This window comes from Citrus clementina, unplaced genomic scaffold (genome assembly GCF_000493195.1).
Source record: "Citrus clementina cultivar Clemenules unplaced genomic scaffold, Citrus_clementina_v1.0 scaffold_2, whole genome shotgun sequence".
NCBI classification, from domain to species: domain Eukaryota; kingdom Viridiplantae; phylum Streptophyta; class Magnoliopsida; order Sapindales; family Rutaceae; genus Citrus; species Citrus x clementina.
The window spans coordinates 31,692,783-31,710,538 of record NW_006262688.1 but is presented as its reverse complement, the minus strand read 5'-3'; the positions used below and the strand labels follow the sequence as shown (position 1 = coordinate 31,710,538).

Sequence of the window (17,756 nt, the reverse complement as noted above, 5' to 3'; positions counted from 1 at the left end):
TGTTCGCTTCCCTAACCACATTTTGCAGAAGAGTTTATGCGTTGTCTTTTGAGTGATGTTCTGGACCACATGACAAAGCAAGAAGCAGGCAAAAATTGTTGGATTTGATTATAAATTCTCAAAAAGATTATTGATATAATAATGTGTGTTTTGGATTATCTTCGACATTTAATACTTTAATCAGCAAGTGGGATTTTTTTTTTTGGCCCCCATCTTTCCCTGTTGGAAAAGAAAGTAGAGGGAGCAAGGCATGAAGCTTTTGATGATCGTATTATCAACTTAAAGCATGCATTGTCTGCTTCTGAGTTATCAATCATCCTTTCACTCACCGGCCTCAAACCTTTTGATATCTCTTTTACTTTGTTTTATTTCTTTTTTAAAGAGCCGACTAATTTCACTGCTACAACAAATTCCATTATTTCCATCTCCATGAATACGAGCAGATTATTTGCTTCACAGCACAATTCCCAATATATACTCCTTTTCAGATTAAAAAGAAAAAAATTGGTCCTATTGGAGTTGAAGAACAAAAAAATAAACTAAACTTGGTTCTCATCTATTTTATAATTAAGTACTTGTTTGAAGATTTAGCATGAATCTAATTAGTACAATATGAAAGTATTTGAAAAATATTTTCAAAAAAATCACTTTCTAAGTGTTGCTATAGTTCTTTGTAATTTCTAAAAGTTATTTTATCTATCTTCAATCAAGTGCTACTTTTAACTATTCAATAGTGTCAAAAGCACATCTTATAAATGAATGTAAAAGAGCCCGTCCAGCTTATATTCTCTATAAAGAAAACTTCTCATGCTAATCCTATAGAAGTAGGAATTAGATTAAAGCGAATAAATGGAAGTCAATTATCAATCATAAAACAGAGTAAAAAGGTGAAGTAAATTACAAGACATAAAATTGATTTACTTTGTTAATCTTTTCTTTTCCACTTCAATCATTATATTCTCCTAGTGAACAACATCTTGTCAAAGGTTACCCTGACCCATATTAGCTCATTTTTCACAATTAATCATTGACGTTGAACAGATGACAATTATTTCATTTGCAAAGTCTCTCAACTTTAGCTCAACGGAAACAAAAACTAAGGATAGGGTGTGATATGAAGCAAGATTAGAAGTGCTAGCACTCTCTCTCTCTCTCTCTCTCCCTGTATGTATGTAAACTATAAAGGGTATTGATCAGGGAATATGATCCTGATTTTTTAAAGATCTTCTATAATGTGTCTTTTAGTAATAGTATATGAATAAAATTTAATTTTTTTTATTTATTAACAACCAATCCGCAATTGAGTGATTTGCTCATAACATAACAGGGGAGAATGATCAGGCACGCATTGAACAGTGTGATAGTGAGCATGTCAAGCTCTTATTGGGGGCTTGCGGGCCCTACAATACAGTTCGCAATGAGAGCTTGACACGTCGATAGTCGTGCACCCCTGGTCATCCTTTTATTGCGGTAGCAGCTAATTTTCTCAGGTCGTGTGTATTCATCCATATTTGTGTACATAACATTGAAAAGAAAAAGAAAAGCAACAGAAAATAAATAAATGAATATACCAAAACAAAAGCAAAAAATCAAACACATAACAGCAACGCTTACTCTTGTAGGGACGTGACTTGAGTGCCACCGATATGTTATATCCAACCATATGAACTTCTTTCCAGATCAGCACAGCCAACTTCATAATCACCATCATCATCACCACCTCGCTTTCCTTCCTTTCGCTGTATAATTATAATTATAAAATTCATAAAATTATAAACGCATTCATCTTTTGATATATATAGAGAGAGAGAGCTTAAAATCAAAGATTTGATCAGCAGATAATCTATATAACATTACATGGACGAGTCTTGGCGAATGCGAATGGGACTGGGAATGCAGGCTAGAAAATCTATGCCTGAAGAAACACCCGCTACAGCTACACGTCACTCTTTTACCTCCACAGCTCTTGATCCTGACGATTTCTCTGACGTCTTCGGCGGGCCACCACGGACTCTCCTTGCTAGAAAATTCTCTGCTGACTTTTCTACCACCACCTCCTCTTCTTCCTCTAACTTCTATTCCGAAGTTTTTCGGATTCCGTCTCCGGAATTCGTGTTTCCCACCAGAAGGGCCGGCCGTGTCTTGCCTGCCTTCAGGATCCCTGCGTCCCGGGGCGAGGGATTCTACAGCGACGTGTTTGCGTCCGGCGATGGGCGCAAGTCGCGGGAGCGGTCGCAGCCCAAATCCAAGTCCAATTCCTCGTCCGTGTTGAGTTCGGAGGAGCTGAGTCCGCTCCGGCCGCCGGACGGTGAAGACGTGGCGTTGTCTTCTTTTACTTCCAAGCTCAGGTACCGTACCGGTTTTTAACTGTTTTTGGTTTCAGTTTTGTTTGTCTGACGTTTATGCCCTTGTTGTTTGGCTTTAATTAGTAGATTGTAATTTTGATAGAAATTTTTCACCCTCCCTCGTCTCTCGACTCCCATTTTCAAAATATCCTTTAAAATAAGAAGCTAATAAAAATAGCTATTTTTGTTTGATTAGAGTTTAGAAATCTTCAGGAAATTCCTTCTTTGTTTTATAATTGAATTTAAGAATCTATCTTTAGCTTCGTAATATATTATATCTCTTGGTTGCTACAGGCCAATCAATGTTCCGTGCAGATGGAACTCAACAACAATGATGCCGGATGATCACCCTAACAGACAAGGCATGCCGATGCCGGCTTTTCAATGCAGTCGCCCCTCGTACAATGATGATCATCACCTCAAGGAAGATGATGCCAATTACAACAATTTCATCAGGAGCTCCCACTACGGATTCTCACGACGTGTTTCATCCCCAGAAACCATTAGTGTCGAGCCCACTTCGTTCCGAAGCATTAAAGTGTCTGTGGATGATCTAGAGCTCAACTCCCCTTCATCCCCTGCATCCTCACTCTGTCAAGAGCCAGAGCCAAAAACTAGTTTTATGCAGAGTGGTAATGCAATGCAAGAACAAGAAGTGGAACAAGAAGAGGATGAAGTTATGAGTTCTTACGTTATTGAGATCAATTCTGACTACAGAGAGGGAACCGGGGAAGCAGTTTCCATTGATGAAGCAATTGCATGGGCCAAGGAGAAGTTTCAGTCTCAGAGTTCCTTTACACTTGCGCAACAGGAAAAACATGAGCTGGCTGCTGACAACGAAGGTGGTATTTTATTTCCCTGATTTATAGTTTTGATCTGAATAATTTTACTTCCAGTAAGAAGTTCTCATTACAGGATAATGACATTTTTCTTTTTTTACAATCATCTTTTTTGTTTGCTTCAATATTCTGCAGAAAGGCCTAATGCTAACGAATTTTTAGATCCACAAACTGCAGGACATGAAACCTTGGATTCTCCAATGGTAAGTACCAATAAGTGAAAACATTTCCCAGAAACTTTAAGATAATTGTATGCATCTTTTTATTTGAGTTAGGTGCTAGTGATCTTGTAATACATTTGCTCTTCTTTGTTATTGCATCTGTGGTTTCTTTGGGATGACATAACAAAAATGTCGGCAATTCTTTGATTTGTTTTCCCTTCTACTTTGCAGGAAGAGAAAACGAATCCGACAGCTAAAGAAGGAAAAGAGCAATCACAAGACGATGTAAGCTCATCACGCGCTACTATGTGTTCCAGTACAAATCATGTATTATGTATACACGAATCTTGATACATCTGCGCTCTTTCGTCAAATTTTACAGATTGAAACGGAGCTATTAGATGAAGAAATAAGATTGTGGTCAGCTGGTAAAGAAACCAACATTCGCTTGCTGCTTTCAGCACTACATCATGTAAGACATTAATTGATGTCATAATAAAGGATCAGGCTACGGTGCAACAGTGGCACCGTGCCACAGTTGCACCTAAGGGGAATCCCATAATAAAATGCATCTCAAAAAGAGAGCTTGATCATATGATGATGATATGAGGTATGAAGGTGAATATCTAAATGTACTTTCGGAACCTGGGTTCAGGTTCTGTGGCCTAATAGTGGGTGGTGTTCAGTCCCGCTGACAAGCCTCATAGAAAGCTCACATGTGAAGAAGGCATACCAAAAAGCGCGACTGTGTCTTCACCCGGACAAATTACAACAAAGAGGAGCAACAGCCCAACAAAAATATGTTGCAGAGAAGGTCTTTTCCGTCCTCCAGGTACATTTGGCTCTGTGCCCCGCTTTTTTCCCCAAATTAACAAAAGTAAGTTCAAGAGAAGTTTACGGGATCAGTGAAACCACAATTGAAAATTTTGCTCTGTGTGTGCTATTTGACTGCAGGATGCATGGTCCGCATTTATCTCGGAAGATGTTTTCTTTTAGTGAAGAATTTTGCAGCTTTTGGTAACTCGGTTTAATCTTGACGAGGACCTTCAGCGTCAAGTATCCTTTTTGGTACACAGTCGGAAAGTGAAATAAGCTTTAATTATGGATTATGGATTGTTTGATATTTTCACAAGATACCTGTAAGACTACGTACAATACAACTCCTTATCGGATAATTCTTGGAGTGATATGTAAGTAATTAATAAGGGTGAATGCGGGACTGCAATTTTGAGTTTTGACTTGGCTTGGATATTCTTACGGTTCTGATCCCTGTTATTTTTTCAATCATAAATTTAGCATCTCAAAAAATCACTTCTACAGATGTTGGGAATTGGATATCGCTAGTTTCCACTGATAATATTTAAGAGTGACGCTATTGGCATCCCCTCTGTCTCTTGCGAAACCCCATTGTTTCGTATTTATAAATTTATCCTTTATACTTTAAATTGCATTAAACATAAAAGTTACCTACTTAAACGCACCTACGTTGTTTTCTTAGTCTTTTTCTCTATTATAAGCCCTTTAAATCTACAAATTTAAAAAAATGAATTTTCATAGAATAAAAATTTGATCTAAATATATACTAAGTTTTTGTAGAGAAGATAATTTAATAAAGTTTGTTTACTTAGGCCAATTTTTTTTTAAAGGATATGCATATACTTCTCTTTACACACACACACTCACTCAGGTTATTACCTACTAAGAAAAACTAAGAGAGATAGCAATAAAAATCAGAAATTCATGAATGTTATATCCAGAAATAATTTGAAAATGATTTGAAATGGGGGAGGGGATAGGGATGGCAAACAAGTAGAACTGGGTCGGCCTTTTTCAAGCCTAAGCCCAATCCCACTTTAAGTTTAGCATAGGGGGCTCGAGCTTTATTTATTTTTTAAAATTATTGTAAATTTAAAATAAATTAATAATCAAAAATTTATTTTAATCATAGATAAATAAAAAAAATGAATATTTCAAAGTAAAATAATAAATAAAGTAAATAAAAGCTCATAACTTTAATTTTCTTTAATATTAGATTCTTTAATCAAACAAGCTCTTAATTAATTAATACAAAAAAGAGAGTTTAATATCATAATTTTAGTTTTTTTTAATATCATTAATTTATAAATTAAGAATTTAAGTTTTTTAAAGTTACTTTTCAATTTTAATTATATTATTCTAATTTATAAATTTATTTAAAAAAAAAAACAGTGGTCGAACCTAGTCCAAGCTTTTTTCTTTAAGTCATTGTCTAGGCCATCATGTGTGACTGCTGGGCCGGGCTTGGGCTTTTTTGCCCATCCTAAAAGGGGAGAGAGAGAGCGCCTGACAAAAGTTTTTTTTTAAAAAATTTCCCAGAAGTACTATACAGGTGTTTACAAAGAAAATGTAGCAAATAAGGGTTATTTTAGGAATTAAAAATGATATATATAGAAAGGGGTTTGAAGAGAATGTTAGAGGTGTGCCACTAGTCCAACTCTAATATTAAAAGAATCTATATTCATGTTACTTAAATCTCATACATGATACATTGTATTACAGCATCGCTGAAAAATTCTTTAAATTTAACTCTTTAAACACTTGTTTGCTTATCTATATAGTAAAAAAATAAATCATCTCTCAAAAAATTATTCAAATAAAAATAAGTTTATATTATTTTAATCATGTTTTTTTGTCTACCAAAATAATAGTAATTATAACACTTGTTTCTCTTAAAAAATAATAAGATAAAAAATTTAATATAACACTAAATTAAAGACTCGAAAAAACTCTTCAAATAGAATAATATTTCTTTCTCTTCAATATTGAAAAGAGAAAAGGATAATATCATTTTAATAGTTTTTGAAATTTTTTTATTGATGTGACTCTTTAAATAAATAGTAAAATTTTATTTGAATAACTTTATAATGATCCTCTTAAATGTCCACTTACTGTATGTACAGTCAAATTGAATCCAATCAATTCAGATAAAAAATTAAAAACAAATGAAAATTCACAATTGTCGTATTTTGCAAAATATATCTTTATCCTTTTTCAAATTATTATTATTATTATTAAGCATATCAAATGCAATTGCCAATACTTAGAAAATGATTAAACTTGAAATATTTTTCTGTATTAATTGGTTAAAATTAACAAATGCTATCATTTATTCAACCAACTCAGTTTCCAAATTCAATCCAATTAGAATTCTTACATTTTAAATTTTGAAGTTGTACAAATTTACACGGCATGCAATTTACAACACGGTGTCGTTTCACTTTACACATTACATAACCCTTCAAGGGTTGGTACATTTTCAAGCTTTATGTTTCAGGATAGGATGCAACATTAGCAGAATGAGCACAGGCACGGCGGAGCAAGAATCATGCGACTGGACGCAGTTGCCGGCGGACGTGACGTCAACGATTCTATCAAAAATCGGCGCCATCGATGTGCTGACGAGCGCGCAGCGTGTGTGCTCTTCTTGGCTGAGGATCTGCCACGATCCCGTCATGTGGCGGAACATCGACATGCACAACTTAGGAGATTTGTGGGACATGGACCATGACTTGGAGAAGATGTGCCGCCACGCTGTTGACCGTAGCAACGGCCAATTGCTCTCCATCAATATCGAGTACTTCGGTACCGATGAGCTTCTCCAATACATCGCTAATAGGTAATGTCAAAACCTTTTTTAAAAATCCAATTTTTTTTTTATAAATATATATTGGAAATGATTCTAGGGTTTTAGGGTTTGTTTATATGTTTGATTGATGGCACCCATTTATCCATCATAAACTGGAGATTTCTTCAAAAATTTTATTGGAGCAATTTGTTTGGGATTGGCTTATAGAATTAAATTTATAGGTGGCAATGTTTATTGGGTCGGTGAATCATCTATGCTTGGTAAAATTATGTTCTAATGGCCCTGCGAAATGGACAAATGGATTTCATGGGTTTTGACATATAATTTGCCTTCACATGGAAATTGTTTGATGATGAAAACTTGAATAGCTTTAAGTTAATTGTCTCTTTGTGAGTATTAAAATGATTAGTTCTTATTAATAGGTCTTAGTGAATAATAATGTGTAACGTTAGTACACATATTGCAGTCAGTGGTGATATAAAAAGTAACACTGCTGATTTATTTAATGAAGAAAATTAAAAAGAGGAATGAGCGAGAAAGAATATAAAGAAGGAAAACGTGAAGCAGGCATTCAATCCTTTAAATGATAGATTAATTACCCTAAAATCGGTATGAATGTCATGTGGTGTAGTTGCATGTTCTACTAATGCAACTATTCTGCATGGTTCTTTTTCGTTTACTTTCCCCTGTTTCTTTTACAAATTCATTTGTTTGTGGCAAGTGTTGGGAGAATGAGTGTAGCTTGTGATGACTTTGGGAAGATGGTGAATTTAGTTTTGATTATCAAATGGAAAACATTTTGATGCAGCTCAATGACTGACAGTATTAGAACAATGTAGCTGTACATTTTTCTTTGGTAAAGAATATTGGAAAAATCCTATTATGTTTGTTAATTTGCATTGATCGAACATGATGCACATTGTAACTTATACAATTCTTTATTTTTGTTTGAGAATGGTGACCCCGTAAGTCAGATGCATGGATGATAGGGTGCAATTAACAATTAGCAAAGGGAATATTTATTTGTATATTTGATGGAATTGTGACAGCTTGGTTCAGAAAAGGCCCTCAAATTATACATTGAGGGATTTTTTTTTTTCCATATCGTCTAAATTAATCTTCTATCTTTCTATTGAAACTAGAAGGCCAAACACCTTATAAATGATTGGACATATTAAATAGTAGAATCCCAGGGTTCCATGACACGCTTAACTTCCGAGAGATCTTTTCTCTAATATTCTTCTCAAATGTGTAGAAACATCATCTTTGATCTAGTAGTAACTATAATGACAAATGAATCCTATCAAATGGTTGTGATTATTTTTACTATTGCTGGTTTCCTATATCAAGTTCTTTGAAATCCTGTTGGCAGGTCAAGGAATCTCAGGAATCTCAGACTTGTGTCATGTTATAACATTTCAGACCAAGGATTTTGTGAAGCTATTAAAGGGTTTCCACTGCTCGAGGAGCTTGAACTTTCATACTGCTCATTATCACAAGAAGCATTGGAAGCTGTTGGGAGCCTTTGCCCACTTCTGAGATCATTTAAATTGAACAACCGGGGTCACAGGTGCCCAAAAATAGAGTGTGATGATGATGCGAAAGCTATAGCAGAAAACATGCATGGATTGCGTCATCTCCAGTTATTTGGAAATGAGCTGACAAATGTGGGGTTGCAGGCTATTCTTGATGGCTGTCCTCACCTTGAATCACTTGACCTGCGCCAGTGTTTCAATGTCAATCTGGTTGGGAAATTGGGGAAGATATGTGCCGAGAGAATAAGAGATTTACGACATCCCAATGACTCTACCCATGACTATGAATTCGGTGCAGATTTTCAAGATTTTTGTTGGTCATCTGTAGAAGATTACCCATCTGGTATTTCCGATATTGAGCTTGTGTCTGATGAAGATGATTACTATGAGTTCTCTGATTATGACTTTGGCTATGACTTTGACTATGACTATTTGTTTAATGATTAGGGGTCAAGTTTGGTAGAATAAGAGAGAGTTGAGATGTTAGTACTGGTGTCATCTCCCTTGGTTTGTCCATGGTCATTCGCTAATATTTCCTTGGTTTGTGTTATGACTTTATGCTCGCTTTCTACCTTGTGTGTCAAACATGAGACTGAAGACTCTGCTTTATTCTATGCATTCCCCCTCTCTAGTACGTGTGAATTATTGTAATTTTGTTTGTTGCAAAAGTATGCTAGGCCGTCCTGATAAAATGGAATGTTGAAGAAGCTGTCAAGTGTGTTTTTTATTATTAGTTTTTTCCTCCCCGAGATGTATATTCCCTAGCCTCGCTGTTACTCTTTGTGATAGTTTAGCTCAGTTGTGGGAATTAATATTATTAATCTGTTGATGGTTATTATTGTTAGGTTTAATTACTGCTTGGTCTGAGGATAAATCAAAAGAAAATAAAAATAAAAACGGAAAGCTCACACTTGCAAGCAGCACATCTCTGGCCGGCCATTAGCCCATTATGCGTGTTAGCTTGAGCAGAACTGTGTCGTTGTGATACTCGTTTGTGATTCGAGTTGTCCTTCGTTTCCCAGCATGTCATGTATATGTCACTCTCTCACTGGGTGGGCAAATATCATCATTATTCGGTTCCTTGTAATAACAGTCTTCAGTCAGAGGCAGGCCGGGATTAAAAATAATAATTTTAGAATATGGAGATCAAATAATAATTAAGACAAAGTGAAGGGGGCCTGGATGTCAGTTTACGGACAAATGATTCCCTCAACTCGTGCATCGACCAATTTACGCCATTCTCGGAATTGACCGGTAGTGCCGGTGGATCTGGATTCTCGAAGACGTTATCAGGTAGGTCATAGGTCCGAAACACCTTGAGGCAGACCTACAACTACACATTATCAAACCCTATGATAGTTAATTATTTAATTATCAGTAAATTAATTTTACTGAGAATCTACCATGCGTAGGCCACGTAACACTAAGGCACATAATCTCTCTAGGCACAAGTTACGTTGCATGCACAATTCACGTGATCTGAGACCCATTTGTCCGACACTAATCTGACGCACACCCACCGTCATCCTTCCTCGACTTGCCGGACCCTGATTCTACAAGCTGCATGTAACCTCTGACACCGTCTCCCCTCTTACCTGCTGCCACGTTAAATTATCTCGTTGACATTTGTAACTGTTGTATTGTATTGCAACAAGAAGGAAGACAAGTAATCGGTGTCTGGCAAACGAGAAAACATTGAAGGCAGGAGGTGACATTAGAGAGAAGGTACAATAGTGGGTATATTCGTTATTAGAAGTTAAAATGGATATTTCAATCATTTATATAATAATAATAATCTCATTAAACCTAATAATTTTATTTCTTAATTAATGAAAATAATTTTAAATATTTATAATAAATACGAGGATATATTTGAAAAGTTATTGTTAAAAAAAATTATTAAAAATTAAAATTAAAATTTAACTTTTTAAGATATTTTTGAACTTTTTAAAAATAATGTCAAATAGACCTTAAGTATAAAATTGACTCTTAAAATTAAATTTTAAAAAAATTACTCATTCATTACTTTTTTAATATCTGCTATAAGATAAAGTAACTTTAGTAAAATATTTTTAAATATTTAAAATTAATTTTTAATTTTTCGAAATCAATTTTTAACTTCGTAAAAGCAATTTCAAACGCCCAAACACCTCAAGCAGTACATAACGAGAGGTAGCTGGCATTGTGTCTTGCACAATCAAATCTCAGCTGGCGTTTTCAATTCTTACTATCAACTCAATTCTCTCCAATGTTGTCTCCAAAGCATTGTTTATTGCTTAGCTCTTTACCCAACAAAATTTCATATTAAAAAATTAGAGTTTAAGTTCGATAAGCAATCTTCTAAAAAGAGTTTTTTAATTTTGTCTTGTTAAGAGCAAAGTGAAAACCAAAATTAATTAATTAATTAATTGAGTGGATCGTCCTAGTTGGCCCCATTGCAGCATCTGCCTAACCCAAAGAAAATCCATGCCCTAATCTCTATTACCCGCGAATATATTTAATTTAGTCTAATTTTCTGATATTTTTACATTGGCTTTGCCAATTGAGAAAAAGACAATTAAACATAAACCCTTCTCTCTATATATCTACCTTAAATTTATATTCACATCAGTGATGATATTTTAATGCAGTGGAATATATACATCACAATAATCAATGAAGAGAAGTCATTTGTTTATTCTCTCTTTTGTCATTTCAAGTTCAAGCCTAGCCTTTTTTTCTTCTTCTTTCAAATCCTCACCGTCATCTTGTTGAACTTTTAGTGTAAATTTGAATTATTATTTTGAAATCAAATTTCAATTATTGAAGCTTTATAAGTACTTCTCATCTCTACTTTTTGCAACAGACTTGATGATTGATGTATGATGGACAAGCCATGTTCCAATGGTGGGTCATATTTAATATGGAACTAACTATTTCTAGCTTCTTTTCTTTTTTCCTTTTTTTTTTTCAATGAAGTCGCTTTTTCTCCGGAGAAAAAAAAGAGGAAAATCCTTTGAGTATTATGTAAATACAAAATAATAGAAGTGCATTTCAAACCTTAAATGTATCGTGTAGTACTTTAAATTATTGAACTCCCTGCAGGGACAGAGTTCAAAATTTAGTTCATAAATAACAATTTAACAATGAACTTACGTCACCAATGGGCCTTTGGTCCAGTGGGAGAGTCCTTGCACTTAGAATAATGAGTGCAAGGGTTCGAGCCTCCATAAAAGTATTTATGGGGCTTATTTACAATCCTTCCTCAATTATCACATAATTGAGTGGAGCCAGTTTATTCCTCACGAAATGTGAGTAGAGTGGACAGCCCTCGAATATTTGAGAGGGTTTGAAGAATTTGGGCAGCGCTTCAGAGGAGTACATGCCACGATGAAGGTCCCAATTGTAGAATCTGTGTGTAATACAGTCCTTTATAAACAGTATTCAAAAAAAAAAAAAACAATGAACTTACGTCCGATTGAGATTGAGGTGCTATAACTTTTAAGTTACAGCTGCTGTGAAAAAAAAAAAACTAAAACTATTAAATAAAAGTTAATAATATGTAGTAAATATAAATTTTAAATAATAATTTTTATAAAATTGTTAAAGATATAATAAAATTTTCATTATACAAGTGAAAAATCATATCAACATAGCTTATAAGTTATAGCAGTTAGTGTTTACCAAACACTTTAGTGCTCCCAACCTCAATTCCAAACGCACCCTTAATATAAGTAATCACTAATTTTCAACTCATGGGACATTTCAAATAGAAGACGTTTAAAATTTTCAAACTTTTATTAGACATTTTAATTAAGTTGACCGAGGTAGAAGCTTAAAATAATGGATGCAATTCTGAGAATTTGTTAATCAAGCGAGGGCAGGTGTCCATTCTTGTCCCATGCTAATTCCATCGTTGACTGTATCGACATTAATTACGTAAAAAAATTAAATTAAATTAAAATTAAAAATTTTGGTCTAGGTGCGGTTTATAAAATTGTTAAAATGTATGTCACAAAAGCCCTTGATATCTAATCTAATACATTATTTTCCTCAGTCCAGCCAAATTTTACAAGCTAAACCAACCACATTAATATTTTTATTACTTAAATTGTGTTCCTTTTTTTTAAAAGAAAAAAATAATTTTTTTCTTGAAATAGTAAGAATAAAAATTGTACAACTAACTTCTATCACTCATAGAAAAGAAAATTTCATTTTCAACAGATTTTGACAAATACTAGTTAGCAATTTTTGTTAACGGGAATACGAACATTAATGCACTTTGGGACAAAATAATCTCAAACACACACACCACAACTTGAGAGAGAAAGGGTCATTTTCCACATTAGAATACAATGTGATTGAAGAATGTAACGCCACGTGGGTGGATGTGATAGGGAAGAGTGGGGTCCGTGGGGACAGCCATTCGTTAGCCCAATGTTGGGTTAGCGTGGGGCCAGGCCTGGACAAAACTGGGGACAACTGCTTTTAAGTTATCTGTTACCCCTGATTCTTTGGCAGCCCATCACATGGACAGTCCCATGTGTTGTCCAATTATATGCTCGCTTTCATAACAACCGTACACGACTAACACTTCCAGCACGCGCCGATTCATTGGTCCGTGGCTGTCACGATATTTCATTAGCGTGGACACGGATTGCATATCAACAGTAACTTTCTTAAACGCGCCTTTTTAATTGTACCGTGGGTTTAGCAAAATAAAGTGAGCGTAACAGGGGAATGTGTCTCTCTACCTTCTTTTTCCCGAACCTCGGCAGCTGCAAATCTCGCTTTTCTTTCACACGCCCTCTGGGTTCGGCTTTTGGTGTTCAAACTAAATTATTATCATCCAATGATTTAAACTTGATTAAAAACAATTAACGAAAATGGGGAGTCAAGAGAAAAATCTGAGCCGTTGATGTGTCCCACGTGATGCGCTCATAGTCGTGGCCGACCGAATGGCGAAAAATAGTGGGACCGAGATAAAACTTAAAGTTAATAAGAGTGGTAAGCTCTGCAGTTAGAAGGAGGATAATTAATTAATAAGATCAAGTTTAGGTCAAAAGAGTACTGAATTTGAGGGGATTTTAACCTGCCCCCGTGATCGCCAAAAAACCTACTCCACTAGAGTTTCCAGAACACTAATTAAAGCTTTCTATCGTTGTTTAAGTGTTTGTATTCTACTAATCAACAGTCATTATGCGAATCAGTTAATTTCTTATTCAATGTTAACACATCTGGTGATGTTACCTTAAATAAAATGTAGGATGCAATATTTGTGTTGTATTCTAGACTAAACCTATAAATTAATTATGAGGAAAAAATTAAAAAAAAAAAAAAGGAATGAACAAGTAAACATATTTATGTGTTTATTATTCTATCGTTTCTAACTATTTCTTTCAACTCTGGCATACTATATTTACGTAAATAGCTAGTGACAGATATACACATTAATCACCCGCTAGGGACAAAATCTGGCAGTGCCTCACTCAAAACATTGCACTAATCCCCATTTATTTTCCTACCCCACTTCAAAAGTAATCAAATGCCGTTGACTGCGTTTTAATCTTTTGTTCTGGAAACGGCATCGTTTTTTGCCTTCTCATGCCCGGAATCTCGGGAGGCGTCAGCGATCTTATAAGAGCGAAATTAAGACCTTTGAAGAACGGGTGCGTTTTGACATCAGCAGCGCCGCGCTTCGACCCGAGTCTATTGCTCGGATCCTTGTTCAACAAACCGGAGATCAAGTCCCGCGCGTGGGACTCAAACATCGAAGAGGGCGACTGAGTAGGAAATGTTAAGGGCTTCTTCACTATGTTACGCAGTGTGCTTCCATTTGATGGAGCGGCGAAAGGCGTACGGCCGTAGATCATCTCGTAGATAAAAATTCCAAAAGCCCACCAATCAACGGCATTACCGTGGGACCCACCCGAAGCAACCTCAGGGGAAACATATTCATGGGTGCCGACAAAAGAGCAGGACCGGGCAGCGACCGGCTCGGCAACGAAGAGCCGATTAGGAGTCAAAGTTTGGATTTTTTTAGACCCGAAAAACCGGTTCAGAAAGCGAGACAAGCGTGTAGAGTATTGGCGAGTATATGTTTGGGAGCGTGGAGATGCGGCTCCTGGAGAGGAAGATGGAGATTCAACGGCAGGGATCGCATTTGAGCATAAAGAGAGGTCAAAATCTGAGAGCATGATGTGACCGTCCGATCTCACCAAAACGTTCTCGGGTTTCAAGTCCCTGTAGATTATTCCCAGCATGTGTAGGTACTCTAGAGCAACCAAAACCTCAGCGGCATAAAACCTGTAAATAGCAAATGAGATGACAATTTGTTAACGGTTTTTATTTTTTATTTTTTATTTTTATTTTTATTTTTTTGCCAAGCACTGAAATTTAACACCATCAAGACACCGTTAAGAAAAAAAAAAAAGGATATTGTTAATTCTATAATATTACTGTAACACACAACAATGTCGTTGTTTTTATCATGATAATATTTTGTTAATAGCCAAATATTATTTTTCTATTTTTCCTTCAGCAGATGGATAGAAAATCGAAAAAAAACGGACAACTTTCTCGGGAAAAAACACGCGTAAAGTCCTCGAGAAAATGAAAATTTTCTCATGTCTTGCGTGATAAAGGTCAAAATATGTTTGGATGAGATAAAATAAAATGTATCTTCGAAGTTAAACTAGGGTAAAGTCAATCAATTATTCCACAAATGGGAAATTTTCAAATAACTGAAATTTGCGGCTAAAGAGAAAAAATTTGAGCTGTGTATGAATTTGAGAAGAACTGGGATGATATAAAAATGCGATTTTCAATGACCCAATTAACGAAGCCCTCTGAAACACAAGACAAAAGTTTATTAATTAATATTTCCACTGAAGATGACTTAACAGAGCTAATAAAGCAGACATGATAAGAACAATACCATACTGCTCTGTAATACAAGAAAACAAAACACCCCTTATCAAAAACCAAAAAATAAAATAAAATAAATTGGAAAACAAAATACCCAGAATCAAAACATGCAAAAAAGTTTCTTTTTTTTTTTCTTTCAAAAGGTATTATGCAGAACTTGAAAAGGCTGCAACTTTTGATTTTTTTTTCATGCTTTCATAATAAACGGATCATCATTTTTGACAAAAATAAGAAAACCAAACAAAAGAAACTAAAAGGCTAAAAGAAAATGTACCTAGCAGAAGTCAAAGAGAAGCGCTTATGAGGCTGTTTATGTCTCAAAGAATGCAAGTCACCACCCGAACAAAACTCCATAACAATACAAGAGAAATTGGAGGCTTCAAATTCAGCATACAAAGTGGGCAAAAAAGGGTGATCCAACATCTTCAAGATCTTCTTCTCCATTTCAGCTCTATGCACCTTCTTCTTCTTCTCCAACACCTCTTTGTTCACAACTTTCATGGCATACAAACAACACGGCTCGTGGCCACGGTCTTGACGGTACTTGTTGTTGAGACTGCAGAGGTAAACGGTCCCGATGTCCCCAGCACCGATACGGCGGTGGAGGTCAAAGTCTCGGAAGGTGAGGCCGGTTTTTCGGCCGAAAGTAGCAGAGCGGATTGCGGAGTAAGCGAAGTCGGAGGAGCGGTGAGGCTTCAGGGAGAGGTTTTCCGGAGAAGATTTAGAAGTGGGAAGTTCAAAAGAAAGACGACTGAAACTGCTACAGCTTTCACTGCTCATTGAGCTTGAATTTGCTGTTGACGTTGTTCTAGTTGTCGCGTCACTGGGTGGCTCAAAATCCGAGTCTATTAACATTTTACCACGTCTCTCTTTCGGTAGGGAGGTTATCGAGTATATATTATTTGTCGTCAAAAAGAGAGGAATAATCGAATCGGATACTTAAAACGGCAAAGATCAAAGTTGTGTTTGGTCAGAGTGCATGAACGATCGAAGATGGGAGAAGAATATATCAGGTTTGAAGTCAAAGATATTGCGCAAGGGAAACGAAGCAAGCTAGCTAGCTGGAGGGTATTAATTAATGGAGAATCAACGAGATGATATGAAATTATGAATGCAGATTTTGAACGTAGCAGGCTTTAAGAGAGCTCTGAGCAAAACCAGTCCGTACGCTAAGCACTGTAGAAAAGGCAGAGCGAGAAGTGTTCCCCTGGTTTCTTTAAATTTGTAACCTGTTACTTTGGTTTGGTTTGGTTTGAGAGAGAGAAAGAGAGTGGAAAATGAGACGGTGGTTGCGTTTATTTATGCTGAGGTGTACGGAGGTAATTAGGGCAAGGTCCGTGAAGGGTAAAATAGTCTTTGTTGATAGTCGTAGTACTATTCCATCTCGCAGTTACAGGGTAGAAGAATAGTGGTAGAATAGATCAGTAGAATAGAGGAGCTACTAACTATCCAGCCGTTTGATGACGTGAGTAACCGGCACGTGCGGACGGCCTCACGTGGCCGAGCTGAGATTGCTTCTTCTCAGCTTTTAATAAATGAAATCTCACCTTGGGCTAAAAAAGTGGAAAACGCTTTGGAATTCTACACCGGCACCGCGTGTGGTTTTACTGTTTCTTTGCAGGACTGTGTAGTGTGTGAAGCTTTTTTTCTTCTGCAGGCATTTGACTTTTTTTTGTCTTTTACTAGTCAATGTAAATAAGGAGACGCCCCATTTTCCAATGAGTTTATATGAACGGTTGATAACAATTTTGGTATGATTATTATTTTTCTTCGTTTTCATATTGGATAGGATATGATTGTTCATTATTATTTTTTAGTACAATCTATACATTCTTCTGTGTTGAATCATATGGTAAGCCAGGAGCAGGAGTACCAAATGTGAACGAAAATAGGCATTTTGCCTTTTAAGTTAGATGGGATGGCAAAAATGTCATTATGCGGAAGTTTAAACAACGAGTGGAAGATTTTGGGCAAACGTAGCTCAATTTATAGGCACGAATTTATCTGGATTCCGCACCCTACAAAGTATAAATTCTAGCACAGTAATGAAATTACGCAACAGTAAAAATACTGTATGATAATGACTTTATGAGCTCAGTTATCTTATCAATTCTCAAATTCACATTTTATGTGCAAAATATTTGAAATTTTTGTAATCTACAGTTCTACACCGAGAAAATAAACAACACAAACACACATGTTTACGAGGATTTTGACTTTATTATAGAAACCCTCAAGAAAAAACCAAGAAGGGTCGCTAATAGAATCACAATTATGTTTTGATCATTAATGTATAAATATTAAATTGAAGAGACAGCAGCAGGAGCTGGCGCGCACACGCTCAC

General features: G+C 35.7%; 3 protein-coding genes across 3 annotated transcripts; 2 read left to right on the top strand and 1 right to left on the bottom strand.

Moving 5' to 3' along the window:
- The first annotated feature begins 1,576 nt into the window (after positions 1-1,576).
- On the top strand, positions 1,577-4,742 carry LOC18052299. The gene is made up of 7 exons (XM_006448899.2): positions 1,577-2,348; positions 2,640-3,187; positions 3,320-3,387; positions 3,577-3,630; positions 3,728-3,817; positions 4,001-4,177; positions 4,300-4,742. Exons 1-7 carry the CDS (start codon positions 1,858-1,860, stop codon positions 4,339-4,341), a joined length of 1,470 nt encoding a protein of 489 aa, XP_006448962.1. The 5' UTR covers positions 1,577-1,857; the 3' UTR covers positions 4,342-4,742.
- Positions 4,743-6,625: 1,883 nt separating this feature from the next.
- On the top strand, positions 6,626-9,235 carry LOC18052298 (F-box protein SKIP19). Its single transcript, XM_006448896.2, has 2 exons — positions 6,626-7,000; positions 8,343-9,235. Exons 1-2 carry the CDS (start codon positions 6,681-6,683, stop codon positions 8,950-8,952), a joined length of 930 nt encoding a protein of 309 aa, XP_006448959.1. The 5' UTR covers positions 6,626-6,680; the 3' UTR covers positions 8,953-9,235.
- A 4,634-nt stretch (positions 9,236-13,869) lies between these two features.
- On the bottom strand, positions 13,870-16,649 carry LOC18052602 (protein kinase PINOID). Its single transcript, XM_006448895.2, has 2 exons — positions 15,686-16,649; positions 13,870-14,790 (listed from the first exon to the last, which is right to left on the bottom strand). Exons 1-2 carry the CDS (start codon positions 16,264-16,266, stop codon positions 14,016-14,018), a joined length of 1,356 nt encoding a protein of 451 aa, XP_006448958.1. The 5' UTR covers positions 16,267-16,649; the 3' UTR covers positions 13,870-14,015.
- Positions 16,650-17,756: the final 1,107 nt, after the last annotated feature.

Excerpts from the sequence above, each read along its gene's own strand:
- LOC18052299 (XM_006448899.2), top strand. The coding sequence starts at position 1,858 with ATGGACGAGTCTTGGCGAATGCGAATGGGACTGGGAATGCAGGCTAGA. Across the intron at positions 3,818-4,000 it reads TGCTTTCAGCACTACATCAT|GTTCTGTGGCCTAATAGTGG; the intron begins GTAAGACATTAA and ends ACCTGGGTTCAG. Across the intron at positions 4,178-4,299 it reads AGGTCTTTTCCGTCCTCCAG|GATGCATGGTCCGCATTTAT; the intron begins GTACATTTGGCT and ends ATTTGACTGCAG.
- LOC18052298 (XM_006448896.2), top strand. The coding sequence starts at position 6,681 with ATGAGCACAGGCACGGCGGAGCAAGAATCATGCGACTGGACGCAGTTG. Across the intron at positions 7,001-8,342 it reads CTCCAATACATCGCTAATAG|GTCAAGGAATCTCAGGAATC; the intron begins GTAATGTCAAAA and ends TCCTGTTGGCAG.
- LOC18052602 (XM_006448895.2), bottom strand. The coding sequence starts at position 16,266 with ATGTTAATAGACTCGGATTTTGAGCCACCCAGTGACGCGACAACTAGA. Across the intron at positions 14,791-15,685 it reads TTCTCTTTGACTTCTGCTAG|GTTTTATGCCGCTGAGGTTT; the intron begins GTACATTTTCTT and ends TGCTATTTACAG.